The sequence below is a fragment of the Megalops cyprinoides genome, chromosome 1, assembly GCF_013368585.1.
Source record: "Megalops cyprinoides isolate fMegCyp1 chromosome 1, fMegCyp1.pri, whole genome shotgun sequence".
NCBI classification, from domain to species: Eukaryota; Metazoa; Chordata; class Actinopteri; order Elopiformes; family Megalopidae; genus Megalops; species Megalops cyprinoides.
In genome coordinates, this window is record NC_050583.1 from 12,242,553 (window position 1) to 12,256,070 (window position 13,518).

Genomic DNA, 13,518 nt, shown 5'->3' on the forward strand with positions numbered 1-13,518 from the left:
CTTTGCTGCACCTGCACAAACAGAAACTCAAATTGTGGTGGTATTGGTGGAAATCTGAGCATACTGGAACTCTTTATCTTGATGATACATGTAGAGGCAGATTTGAAAGGTTTTACTGACAATTGTTTGAGATGTTGCAAGCTAGCTAAATGCAACTGGCCAGTTAGTTACATTACATTACATTTACATTTACTCATTTAGTTACGACAGCAGTAGTCCTTAGCTAGCTACAACAGTCAATATAATGACAAGATAATAAGGATAGCTAGCTAGCTGGTACTAGTTGAACATGCCAGTCTAGCTTGTCGTAGTGCCAGTTGGGAAGCTAAATAACTCACAAAAATTATTCTTGCTGGTCGCTTGCTAATTTCTGATATACTGTACCCCTTGCTATTCTGTGGTAATTTTAGTTTGCAGGCATTACAGTATTAGTATGCTTCTTATTCATGACATGTGTAATAACATGATGGCTTGTTATCTACATGAGTGAAACAGCTGATGAAACTAAACATTTTCTGTGTGGCTTCTCTTCCTTTTTGATGAATGTACATGGAATTGCACAGAACAGGTCAGGCCACATGACGGAAATCAGCTGCAACTGTGTCATTTACACTTCATGGTGAAAGGTTCAAAATAAATGTAAAGCAAAAGTATTTTTGTGTGAGTATTTTTCTTAACAAGGTACTTTATCACTCTTACTCAAGTAGTTTCTTGGACAAACATCTGTACATTCACTCAAGTGTATTTTCTCTAAGGCACCAGTTCTTCTACTTGAGTAGTATTTTCCAGTACACTTTCCATCACTGTTTTTCCCCAATAAAAATATATTCAGGGCAAAAACTATTACAACTATCCTTATGAATGTCTGTTTTGGTCTGTATTTAGTATATTTATTATCACATATTGAAACTGAGGGGGCAGTTTCACCCGTAACTAGGTTCAGGCTAATTTGCTGTCACAGTGGGGTGTCGGTCAGGACACAGGAGTCAGGTTCCGGGTTCAGTCATTTATTGGGGATTTTGGATGGGTGGATGTGAGGGTTTGTGTTGTATGTGTGTGTGGTTTCCTGCAAGGAGTAAGCAGGGAGAATGAATCAGTACTGATGGTTACACTGAATGTGCAATATACAAACAGGCATGCAAGCAGTGCTGCAAAGTACATTGCACCGGGATAACATTGTATGGGACATACAGGCTTTAACTGCATTAATGGCTATGGAAACATTTATACATCAGGGACACACTATCTTAACATGCACACCCCTCTCTCTCTACAGGCAATTGTATTACAACCAGTTGAACGTAGGCATACTACTTTGGCACAGACGCACACAACAACAGCACAATGCTTGGTCTTGTTTCACAGATAGAAGTCAGACACCAACTGAGTCTGAAGCAGCAGTTAAAATGGCTGGAGAATCCCACAAACTGGCCTGTCTCTATCCTCTAGCACAGTGTTTGACCTGAAACTAAATTCCTAAGGTCTTCAAAAAGCATATATAATAGCTTAATGAGCATAGCTCTTGAAAAAGCACCCAAGATGGCTGACATAGAGTAATATTACACTTCTCATGATAACAGTATGCATGGGAATGCATGTGTTAGATTAGTATATTCATTGTAGAACGGTATAGTCTGTAACGGCTCAGGCAAGGACTCAGTCGCAGACCAAAAGAGCTCCAGGTTCCAGGCGGGTTTATTAAAGACGACAGGCAAGTAGCGAAAATGAAAGCAGGCAGGGTCGAAAACCGGAAGGCAGTCCCCGGGCAAAAACAGGGTCGGTAACAGGAGCAGGCAAATGATCAGGCAATGGGACAAGACGGCAGGCAGAGTCAAAACACGGAGAAATCAGAAATCAGAAATCCAAAAAACTGCGGGAACAAAACAGGTACAAAAACGCTGAGACAAACTGGCAAACTAGACAGGAACAAGCAGGGTAGAAATAGGGCTTGGCTGATGAGGAGATGCGATGCAGGTGGGCAGGCAGACAGGTGAAGGTAATGGGGAACTCAGGTGGGCGGGGACCAGGTGGGGAGCGGGGCGGGGCTGGAACACAAGGAAAACAAAAAGCACATGGACAGGGAAAAACAAAAACACCACAGCTAGGGGGGCGGAGCCCTGACAGTCACTTACAACGGCTCTAAAATGTGGTAATGTCGTCATCATAAGAGTGTAATGCATGCTATATGAAGTCTTTAACAAGTTGCACTTGACATAACATGTGAGTTTTTGGAAAAACCATCATCATTCATGCTTTAATCTAGATCTACATTATCATTTAGGTAGAAGATCCCACTTCAGATTACTTGCCTTTCCTGGAATATAAGGACATTATTAGTAATAAGAAAAAGTCTATATGTAGGAACACCCATACTCATTAAATACATAATAATGTATATATTACATAACATCTAATGCCGTAAAATGTTTATTTCTATCTGGGTACAAACACATATAAATGATCTATTGTCACTTTCCTTTCAGGACAATGAATTAGCAAAACATAGAACCTCAACATATGATAAAGAGGTCAATGCAATCTGAAAACTATATGAAGTGAATTTGTAGGTTGCAAAAATACATATGCATAGATCACTCCTACTGATGCATTAATTGAGATGGAAATTCCTAAAGCCATACGAGTCTTTATTCATCACTGATGTTGGAGGAAGCAGATTGTTGGTCTTAATTCTCCACCAGGTGGGAGCAGCAGTGCTCCTCTTAAGGGATATTGCGACCCTTTGAATTTAACTGCCTTTTCTCAGTCCTCCAGCCCCCAGAAATGTAAACAAATTCAGTGCCCTGTATCTCCTATAAAAGCCACTGAGAATTCCTGCAAACACAAGAGCATCGTCTGTAATACAGAGAGGAACCTGTGTGTGACAATGCGAGTTACTGAGGTATTGATTCTGATGGTTGCAAACTCATGTAAGTGTGCATGTATTATTAAGGCTGCTGTCAAATTTAATTTTGATATTTTAATCATTGTTTTATGCTTTTCAATAGTTTTTGTTTTATGCTTATTATTTTTTTTTTAACCAACAGATGTTCAATGTGCTGAACTCAACCAGTAAGGTTCTATGGTTGTAAAACCAGGACAGCCTCTCACCATCTCCTGTAAAGTCTCATATTCAGTATCCAGCTATGGTACAGCCTGGATTCGACAGCCTGCAGGGAAATCACTGGAGTGGGTTGGATTAATATGGTATGATGGAAGCACCGATTACAAAGATTCCCTTAAGAACAAGTTCAGCATCTCCAGAGACACCTCCAGCAGCACAGTGTCTTTACAAGGAAGCAGCCTGCAGACTGAAGACACAGCTGTGTATTACTGTGCCCGAGACACACAGCGAGTTCATTGTTTTATTTAACTAGTCTTAATGAAGTAGATCAGTTATATGAATTAAATCAGTAATTTATATTACATTTATATATTATTATGTATAATTATATATATATATTAATTATATATATATTAATATATATTTTATATATATTTTTACATATATTAATTATATATATATATATATATATATTATATTGTATTATAATCACAAGGCAGTGCATCAGATATGGCATTGCGTTTTTTCTCGATTACTAACACGCTTGATGAAACTGGGATCCACTTGATCTTCATCATCAGCTTCTTAGCACAACAGAAGTCTTCTCTTGCGAATGTGTTAACACTTTATCCTTGGTTTCACACATTTTTACATCCTTTTATGATCAACTCGTTATGAACTCCTGAAGCTGCTTAATAACAAACTGATCATTTGAATCAGCTGTGTTGGAGCAGGGAGAGATCTAAAACATGCAGGGCAGGGGGTCCTCCAGGAGAGGGTTGAGAAACACTGCCTTAGACAGTGGTTAGTTAGATGCCTGCACCGTTGGCACTGGGTGGTAGTGCATTGGGCTGTAATAACAAGCACAGAAACCAAAATTGCAAGAAAACCAGTTATCAACAATGGAGAAAGGCCCAGCTACTAACATGTTTTTCTCCCTGGAAGGATTAATCTCCTCAGTCCTAGACAGCTCCAAATAGGCTGGAAGGGGTGGGGTGATGTGTAATTATCCAATGATTGCAGATAGTTCAAGCTAAGCGACAACATGGTGAATTAGCAAGAATGTCCAGTAGGGGGAGCCAATAGGCTGTAGAAATCACTGGAGCTGGCCTTTTGTACAGAAATATTTGCTTTTGTTGCATGTTTTTAATGTTTTGTGAGTGTTAGAACATTTTGCATACAAAATTAGTCATTTTGGCCAGTCAACTTCTGTTTCAGCCTGTGTGTTAATTGTTTTTAAAATGTAATGTCAGAGTGGACAAATGTGTTTAAGCAAACTGGAAAAATTGTAAAGGCTGCTTTTGCAACCTGTTGGGGTTGTACTGCAACATTATATACTAGAGTAAACTTATAATTTACTTAGCTATCTAAGTAGCTGTCATGCACATCTGCCACTGATTTTACTTTTAGAAAATCAGAAAGTATTTGCAACTGGCTAGAATCTACATTCTAGATTTTTGCATTTTGTCATTTTGTCATCACTTCCAAAGTGATGGCATGTGGCAGTTTGCTCAGTATGACAGACCAAAGGTGAGACACATAAATTGGGGTTCATTTTTTTTTGTTGCTTGTTTTTGAATATTCATTACCTATGTGACAACATGGCAAGTTTAATGATGAAATCAAGAACTTCAGCCTAGCTCATTTGCCCCTATGTTTTATTTACAGTTTTTTACAATTGCTAACATCCTTTTGTCCAATCTGTAGCCATATTTTCAAAACTCTAAACACAATTAGCACAACATCTGTCTGTTATGGACCATACCATTAACACAATTCATGTTGTTTTCACAAAATATGCAGTCAATTAACACGTTTCTAAAATGCTTAAATTTTCTTTACATACAAGCTTACCCAATACCAAAATTATGGATCTTTCTTGTCTTGTTTACAAATGCTTGCACACTGCATACCAGAAATGAAAACCTAATGTTCAAAACTTTAAATATAGTATAAAGCCTCTACTTCTGCAACACCAGCGGCTCAATAGCTATACTGAAACAGCTGATTATCATTTTTGAATGAACTGATCATTGAAACATTGAGAAATACATGATTTAAGTTGTGTAAAATAGACCAAACACAGCTGATTCCAATCTCAATCGCAGACATAGCCAGGTGTTGAAGTTTTTTCAATTTATATGGACATATACAGTAAAAAGGGGACTTTTTGGATTGATTTTGTTCAATGTGGATACAGAACAACACAGAGGAGCAGAAAGAGAAAAAATAATGTCTGAACAAGGGAGAGGAGTTGCTGCATCAGGCAGAAGAGTAGCTGGACCAGGACAAGGGAGAAGGATAGGTAGGGGGTGAGGAGTAAGAATGCGTGCATCACATGACCAAATGTCCCTCCTGGATGCAATGGATGCCGACTGCAGAGACATCTCAGCTGAAGACTGCCAGGGGTGGATAAGGCATGCCAAGCGTTTCTATCCAAGGTGCACAGCGAGAGACGACGTAAGATGTGATGTGGATGAGAATATGTGGCCAAATGCTGAAGATCAGATTAGAACAGGACTGTGTATTTTTGTGTTTTTTCCCCTTCTGTGCCTTGTTTACTGCATTTGTGTATTTTATTTTTACACATTTGGAACCAAAGGCCATGTATGTTGGATTTTTTGTTGATCACTGGCAGCAATTTCATGTTGCTAATAAAGCTTTTACTGCGGCAATTCTGTCACATACTATTTTTTTCTACTGTACATTCTATAAAGTAAAGGTGACTCATTCACTTTTAGATAGTATGTTGCCAAAAATGCACACAATCGACACTCAACCAAAAATGTAGAGTGGTTTACAGTAAAAGGAAACTGAATTATAAAAAACAATGGATTTCATATTGTCTATTATATGCAGTTTTTATTAATGCCACCAACTGTTAGTATTTTGAAAGTCATTATGCTAGGATTGACTATATGTTACTCTTGCATAGAAAACATGTGCTAGTGTTTTGAAAGAATGATTTGATATTGAGTCAGGTTTACCGTGTTGTCATAGAGTTAGTGTATGTAGAGAAAGATTTTTTTGCATTTTGAAATGTAGAGCTGGCATTTAATGAACAAAATGTGGTTTTGAGCAGAAAATTAACTATTTCGATAATTGTGTAATGTAGGTGTGTTGCTGTGTTAAGACTTTAGAAAAAGTGTCTTAAGTATAGGTAAATGCTTGTTAGCAATTGTAAAAAAAAAAAAAAAACTGTAAGAATGCTTTGATATAATCCAGTGTAAGAAGGTCAAACAAGATACAACAACAAAACAACTTCAACTTTCACAAAATGTGATATGTACTTTTTGAACAGGATTCATTTTTTGTTTTAAATTTTATAATCTGCTCATGGTCCACAAGCGATTTTTCTAAATCACTTACAGTTTTGTTTTTTTTTTCGATTGCTAACATGCATTGGTCAAAACTGAAGTCATTGTCAAAACTCTTCACACAGCGAAACAGAAATCTATGTGGACCAAACTGTGAATCATTTTTCATTGCTTTCACACAAAATGCATTCAGTGACCACATTTTCCAAAATCCATGAACTCTTTTCTCATTCATACTCCACCACCTGCAAAACACTATATATTTGCAGCACATTTTTTTTCAAATGCTAAGACACTGTTTTCAAAACTGTTAAAAAACACATGCAAAATTCAATGATAGCAAATTTTGTGCATTTCTGCAGTAACCATATTCAAATATATAGAAAATCTTAGCAGAATACTTACAATAAAATAAAATAATAATCATTCCATACACAGCTGATTGCAATTTCAGCTGAAAGCATGCCTTATATGCCTTTAGTCTCGTTATCGAACAGACAAAAGGGGACGGCTTCAGAATGATTTTGTTTGGAAACACGGATGAAGGAAGACAGATTGGTGGGGAAAGAAGAGTGGCAGGGAAAGGGAGAATGTGTGGAGGACAAAGGAGAGGAAGACCAAGAGCGGTGGTCTCTGATGAGACAAGGGCCACAATTATTGACCATGTAAACCTTGGTCTCTCTCACAGAGACGCCGGTTGAAGGGTGCAACCAAATCTGCAGCGTTCAACAGTGTGTTGAATCAGCGCTCAACAGTTGCATCGACAGTACAAATTTTCCGGCAAAACAACAGGTGAGATGTGCATCCCTCAATAATAATTGAACTACATATTACAGTACAATACAGTATGTTTACATTTTTACATGTACTGATATTCTGAAATATATTGATTGTTTTGTGTTTTACAGTAGGATCCAAAGGTTGCTTCCCACAGGAGGGAGAAGCAGAATATTTTCAGATGCACAGGAAATTGCCATTGTTGACAAGATAATTGGCAACAATGTAATAAAACTGCAGGAAATTCGGGACAGAGTGCTGGCAGACAATATCACTTTTGGGAATGTGAATGCGGTCAGCACAACGACAATTGCCAGAGTCCTAGAGAAACATAAAATAAGGATGAAGCAGTTGTACACTGTACCCTTCGAGAGAAACAGTGAACGTGTGAAAGAACTCCGGTATCAATATGTCCAGGTAAGATGTCTGTTCAATAACCAAACAAGGTACATGCACAGCTATGCATAATGTAAAGTACTGTAAAACTGTGGATTTACTGTATTTTGGAGCATAATGGAGATGGAAGCCAGGCAAACTGCACATGCAAGCAAGGCAATGGGAAGCAATGTGATTGGACAGGGAGCAACCATAGATGTCCTAGGCCAGAGAGTAGCTAACATCACTATGTGTGCAGCACTGTCCAATGATGGTTTGCTGTTACACAAACCACATTTACATTTATTCATTTAGCAGACGCTTTTGTCCAAAGCGACTTACGTTACAGTTCTTTACAATGTTATCCATTTATACAGCTGGATATTTACTGAGGCAATTGTGGGTTAAGTACCTTGCCCAAGGGTACAACAGCAGTGTCCCAGTGGGGATCGAACCGGCAACCTTTCGGTTAAGAGGCCTGCTCCTTAACCACTATGCTACACTGCCGCCTACCTACTGCTGCTGTCGCCTACTGCTGCCTGCCTCCAACCACTCATTGGCCCCTACAATACAGAGAGGTTCATTTCTTTTCTGGATGACCTGCATAATCAACTTGTGCAAGTGGAGGAGAGAAGTCTAGGGGCAAGAAACTCCCCTACCTTCGTTGTTGTGTGGGATAATGTGACATTCCACCACTCTGCTGCAGTCACAGACTGGTTTGTTGCACATCCCAGGATGTCAGTACTATTCCTCCTTCCATATTCCCCCTTCCTAAACCCCACAGAGGAGTTTTCTCTGCATGGAGGTGGAAGGTTTATGACCACCATCCACATGACCAGATGTCCTTACTAGATGCCATGGATGTGGGGTGTGGAGACACTTCTCCTGAAGACTGCCAGGGTTGGATAAGACGTTCCAGAAGATGCTTTCCAAGATACATCGCCAGAGAAGACATAAGATGTGATGTTGATGAGAACTTGTGTCCAAATGCAGGATAAAGGACTAGAACCCTCACAGTACTGTACAGTATGAGTGATTATACTATACATGTTGTTGATGATTTTTGTTTGTTTGTAATTATTATTGCAGCCCTGGAATTTCAGGAATTTGTTTTTTGTTTCAACTTTTTATTTTTCACAAGTAAATTACTATATGCATAGAAAAATAAAGGATATTGAAGAAAATTGCTGCATTTCTGATTCATTCTTGTTACATGTACTTTAGTACAGTCAATAAAGTGAAAAGGTGTTCTTCAAACTTCAAAGATAAAAGTTCATCATTTATGTAATGCTCCCTGTTAGTGTTTTTAGGTCAGTGTGTTATGAGTGACAATGTATGCTTTCTGGCTGAGAACTGTATGGTTGAACAAACTTCTTTAAAAACATGTATGAAGTGTTTTGGTGGTTTGAGTGAGTTTTGGAGGTGAGATTAACTGTTTGGCCAAGATGCATGTTGGTAATGCAGACTGTATGAAGAGTTTTGAAAAAGTGGCTTTAGTATTGACTGATGCTTAACAATTGAAGAAAAAAAATCAATGTAATTAAAATGTCAAATTAATTTTGTCATAACACACAAAGTAATTCCCTGGAAAATCTATAAACTCTACAAAAATGTACACATTGCAGATAAAGAATAGATATCGAAATTATTGTCCTTTAGAATGTATTTCACCACTTTTAATTAGCACCAAGCACTTTGGGAAAAAGTCGTCCAGTTATATTTTTGTCCATACCTTTAATTCCAAAAGGGTGGCTACCTGGAAAAAAAATTAAAAACTCTATTTCATAAGTGACAGATTAATGTTGGTCATTCCAGCTGCCACAGAACTTGAAGTACCCAGAAACCCACATTGTATGTAGGCTACTGCAAGCCGTAGCCAATACTCACAGGAAAGCACCGACAATGCCCACTATTTTGCAAGCGTTCAACAGAAAGGTCATAAAATAATGCTGCAATATAGCCAATATTCAACCATGCCAATTAAATACGTTTCGCATAAAGCAGTTGCAGCATATTCAATAGTCGGGGGTATGTTGATCGTTGAATAAAATCAATCTTTATTCTGAAACCCTAATGAAATGTGACAGGATCCTATTGCAACATTACATTTTTAGATCCACTCACTGCTCGTCACAGCGCCACCTCCGAGTCCCATAAAACAGAGTTGCCGGGGAGTGGGGCGAACCCTCTGACCTTTGTAGCATTGCAACTTGAAATACCAGCTGCAATGGACTGAATGTAAATTGTCTTCTTTTTCCACCTATGATCTCCTGCATGTTTTCGTTCTTGTAAAAGGCCATTTGAAATATGTTTTCTACTGATACATTTGTTTCACAACTCCAAAATCCCCGCTGAAACACATCGCATTCCAGTCTCCGAATGTGCACTTTGATTCAGACAATCTTTTCTCCATGCAGATGTGTACGTTTGAGGTCATCATGTGTCTTGTATTACTCTCTTACTTCCCTAAATATGTCCGTCCATTTGTAAGTGTCCAGTCCAAAGCAGCGATACAATTTTTAAAGGATTTAAGATCAGGTGAATCTCCCAGGTTGGCAGGTTGAGCTGTTATGGTGGGTTTGGTGTCAGCGGTTGGTGGCGCTGAGAAGCACATGCGTTTTCGATCAAAGTGAAAATATCTGCCTCTATGGACGGAAAAGAAGAACTTTAATAGATATCAATGTTGTATTCACTTATTTATTTGGCACACGCTGACAAATATCGATGTATCGATGTTATTATAGGGTACAGTGGAATGTGTCAATCTAGAAGACACGCAGTAGTAACTGGAATGAGCGAAATTCGATGAAGCAAGGGGATGCAAAGGGAATATGTTCTGTTCCATATTATAATTACATTAGCACACATACAGCCTGTATTCTCTTAGTATATTGTCTATAAACAGACTGACTGTAAAATAGTCTGTAGAGCACACAGTCTTCATACAAAGTCCTGCTATTAATTATATTTCTATTTAGAGATACGATTTAATGATGGGGGAAACATAAACAAACTTGAACAAAGATGTTGTTATTGTTGAAAATGTGTAGTTAGTAATTTCACTCATATCATATACACTTATATGGAATTCATAAAAAGTTGAAATAATGTACAACTGGATATTTTGCTGCTCAAAACTGTGTTACACTTTAACCTGTTCCACATCATTTTGATCACAAATAATTTAAACCAGAGAGTCAGATTATATTTTGTAAATCTGCTTGGTTTGAATTACTGACTGACAAGACTCCTTCTTAGCATTTTATGAGCTTCTGGAACCTCTTTTTGACCATTTTTCTTGACAGGCATGATCTAGGTCCTTCAGATCTTTTGATTTTGTGCTAGTGAAATATTTTCTTCAGTTTCAATCACAAATGTAGAACATTTATTTTGTGCTCAGAAAACTATTGAGATTGACATAAATTGATATCATTTTCTGTGAAGTACCCTGTGGAAATTCCTTTATTAGGAACATTTTATTTTGTGAGATTCAATTATCTCCAGTTTAACAGTCTTTAGAAATGTGGATCCTGAACAGTAAAATAGCAGGGAGGAGATGGGTACATGTTTCATTTGTGGGCAAGCAGTTTTTGTACAACCATGAAACACTGTGTGGTTTTGGACACAGTGATACAGTGTCATACAATAACCTCCAACAGCTCTGAGTGCAAATTCTCATTAAAAAAAGGCTGTTCAGCATCACACAACCGAGTATAGTTGCAGTAGGACTGAACATGATTTAGAATCTAACATAACTTGTATTTTATTTTATTTTGTCCATTATTTTTTAATGGCTGTTAAGAGTAGATACGGCTTTCACCAAGGCTTCAACCAGTTAGGGAATTAATAGCTGGTGACAGTTTAATGTTTCTTCTACAAAATGGACAATTTGTGTAATAATTTGTAAGTGACAGGAAGTTGGACTCTAACAAAACATGGTCATATCCAGGTGTTTCCTGAGGAAGTTGTATCTAAATTATGTGAGGTTTGCCAGAAGAAACATGAAAATTTCATAATGCAGTGAGAGGGAGTCTACATCAGGGGCCTTTTCTAGAAAACATAAGTTAATGAAATGTCAGATTAATAATTTAGTGTTAGCTATTGTAAAGTGATGTAAGGCAATAATTACAAGGCAATAATAACAATGGAAGAGATTGAACACATTGAGCCGATAAAAAAGTGCATGCTCTGCGTCCCTATAGATACCGACCTGGCTACCTTTCAAGCAGTGAATACTGGTGCAAGTGATTCAAAAAGCAAATATATATGAAAGAATGACTCAATGTCAGTGTCCCATAAATCAAAATTTACCTAAAAATTAGTAAATATATAATAAATTAAACAAACATGCACTAAGGGGTGCATAAAAACAATATTCTGGTAGATATATAACTAGGTTATAGTATGAAGAGCAAACAGCAATGGTTTCAGTGCTGTTGGGAGACAACTGGGTTTTGTATGGCTTTGGATTAAAGTGGACAATGACATCACTGTGGTTTATGGCCATACAGAAAACCTACCTGTTTTATATAAGAGATTTAGCCCATATTCCAAAATATCCCAAATCTGTTTTTCCACGGCATATACCGAAGTCAGGTGTAGCAAAGAGCGAGAGCACCTCACCACACCCGGCCTCGAACCCGAGTCTACGGGGTACCAAACATGCGACTTTAACCGCGACGCCAAAGACCCAGGCTCGTCGGTGTGGCAGTCAGAGCGCATACTCGACCGTAATGACAGCACTCTGTCACATCAGGACACTGTGGGTATTTGTAACAGACCATCATAACAGGTATGTATGATAGCAACTATTTAAGTTCTTCCATCTCCATTATGCCTTCCTCCTGTCATTGTCAATAGATGAATATGCTTGTTCATCCATGGGGTAATTCTCCTTATTGAAAGAGATTTTATCTCAAATGGAAGAGCACAGTCAAGGGCTGAGACACCTGTATCCTTAAAAGAGCTATATATCATGTTCTTCTGTTTTATGGGTCAGTATAGAGGTACTTGTTTGATAACTTTTGTTTGTAGACAGATCAAGATAAAAGGAAATACACAGGATGGGTTGTGACATTAAACATTCATTTCTGAGTTTTATCATGAGAACAGGCAAATCAGGCAAGCCAGGTGATGAAATTTAATGTTAAAACAATCAAACAACCAAACGTCATCAGCCTTCAAAAATGTCATGTGTATAATTTAAATGAGTGAGTCATCATTTGTTGATCTAAGAATTCAGAATCTAGAATCTTCCGTCAAACCTTGATATGTTGCAAATTACAATCAATATAGTAAAATGCACATGGGATATGAAAATAAATGTTCGTTAATAATCATTAAATGCGCAAAGAAATGGTTGATTAAAATGTTGTAGTACTTTTCCAAGATGTTAGGATGTATAGGTCTGATCATGTTGAAAATGAGCAGTTAGGGTTTTTGTACAAGCTTTAAACACTGTGGGATATCGCAGAATACGAATGGTGTGGATAAAACTAACCGGAGATGAATGCTTAGACGTTCCAGCAAAATTCAAATGGCAATAGACACTACTACTGAATTCATAAGATTCATTAGGCAGTAATATTTCTAAAAAGTAAAGATGTGTTAGTATTTGTGCTGATTAAGTGAAAAAAAAACTCTGTACGCCGTGTGTTGGCTGACGGCGAAGACCAATACATAGGCTACGCATATAGATATATGCATACATATAAACATACTCGAAATTGCCAGAATTGCAAGTGCATCTGTCACAGAAACGTGATGTGATGGGTCAAGGGAAACAGTGTCGAAAACCAGAGTGCCATTTGTCAAACGAGGAAAGACTGCATCTGGAGAGTCACAAGTCGAAGATCGCTGACAGAGATAGACGAACACTTAACAGGATAGTTACTAAAAAAAAACAAAAAACTACAAAACGGCAGCCTCCAAAATCACCACAGAACTGAACCCACAACTCCGCGACCCAGTCTCAGCAAGACCAAAGCT

General features: G+C 37.9%; 1 protein-coding gene across 1 annotated transcript in view; it reads left to right on the top strand.

Moving 5' to 3' along the window:
• Positions 1 to 1,724: 1,724 nt before the first annotated feature.
• The window catches only part of LOC118791325, a 54,480-nt gene continuing 42,686 nt past the window's right edge, over positions 1,725 to 13,518 (top strand). The window contains 2 exon segments of the mRNA XM_036548645.1: positions 1,725 to 1,776; positions 3,045 to 3,352. Coding sequence (XP_036404538.1) covers positions 1,725 to 1,776; positions 3,045 to 3,352 — 360 coding nt within the window.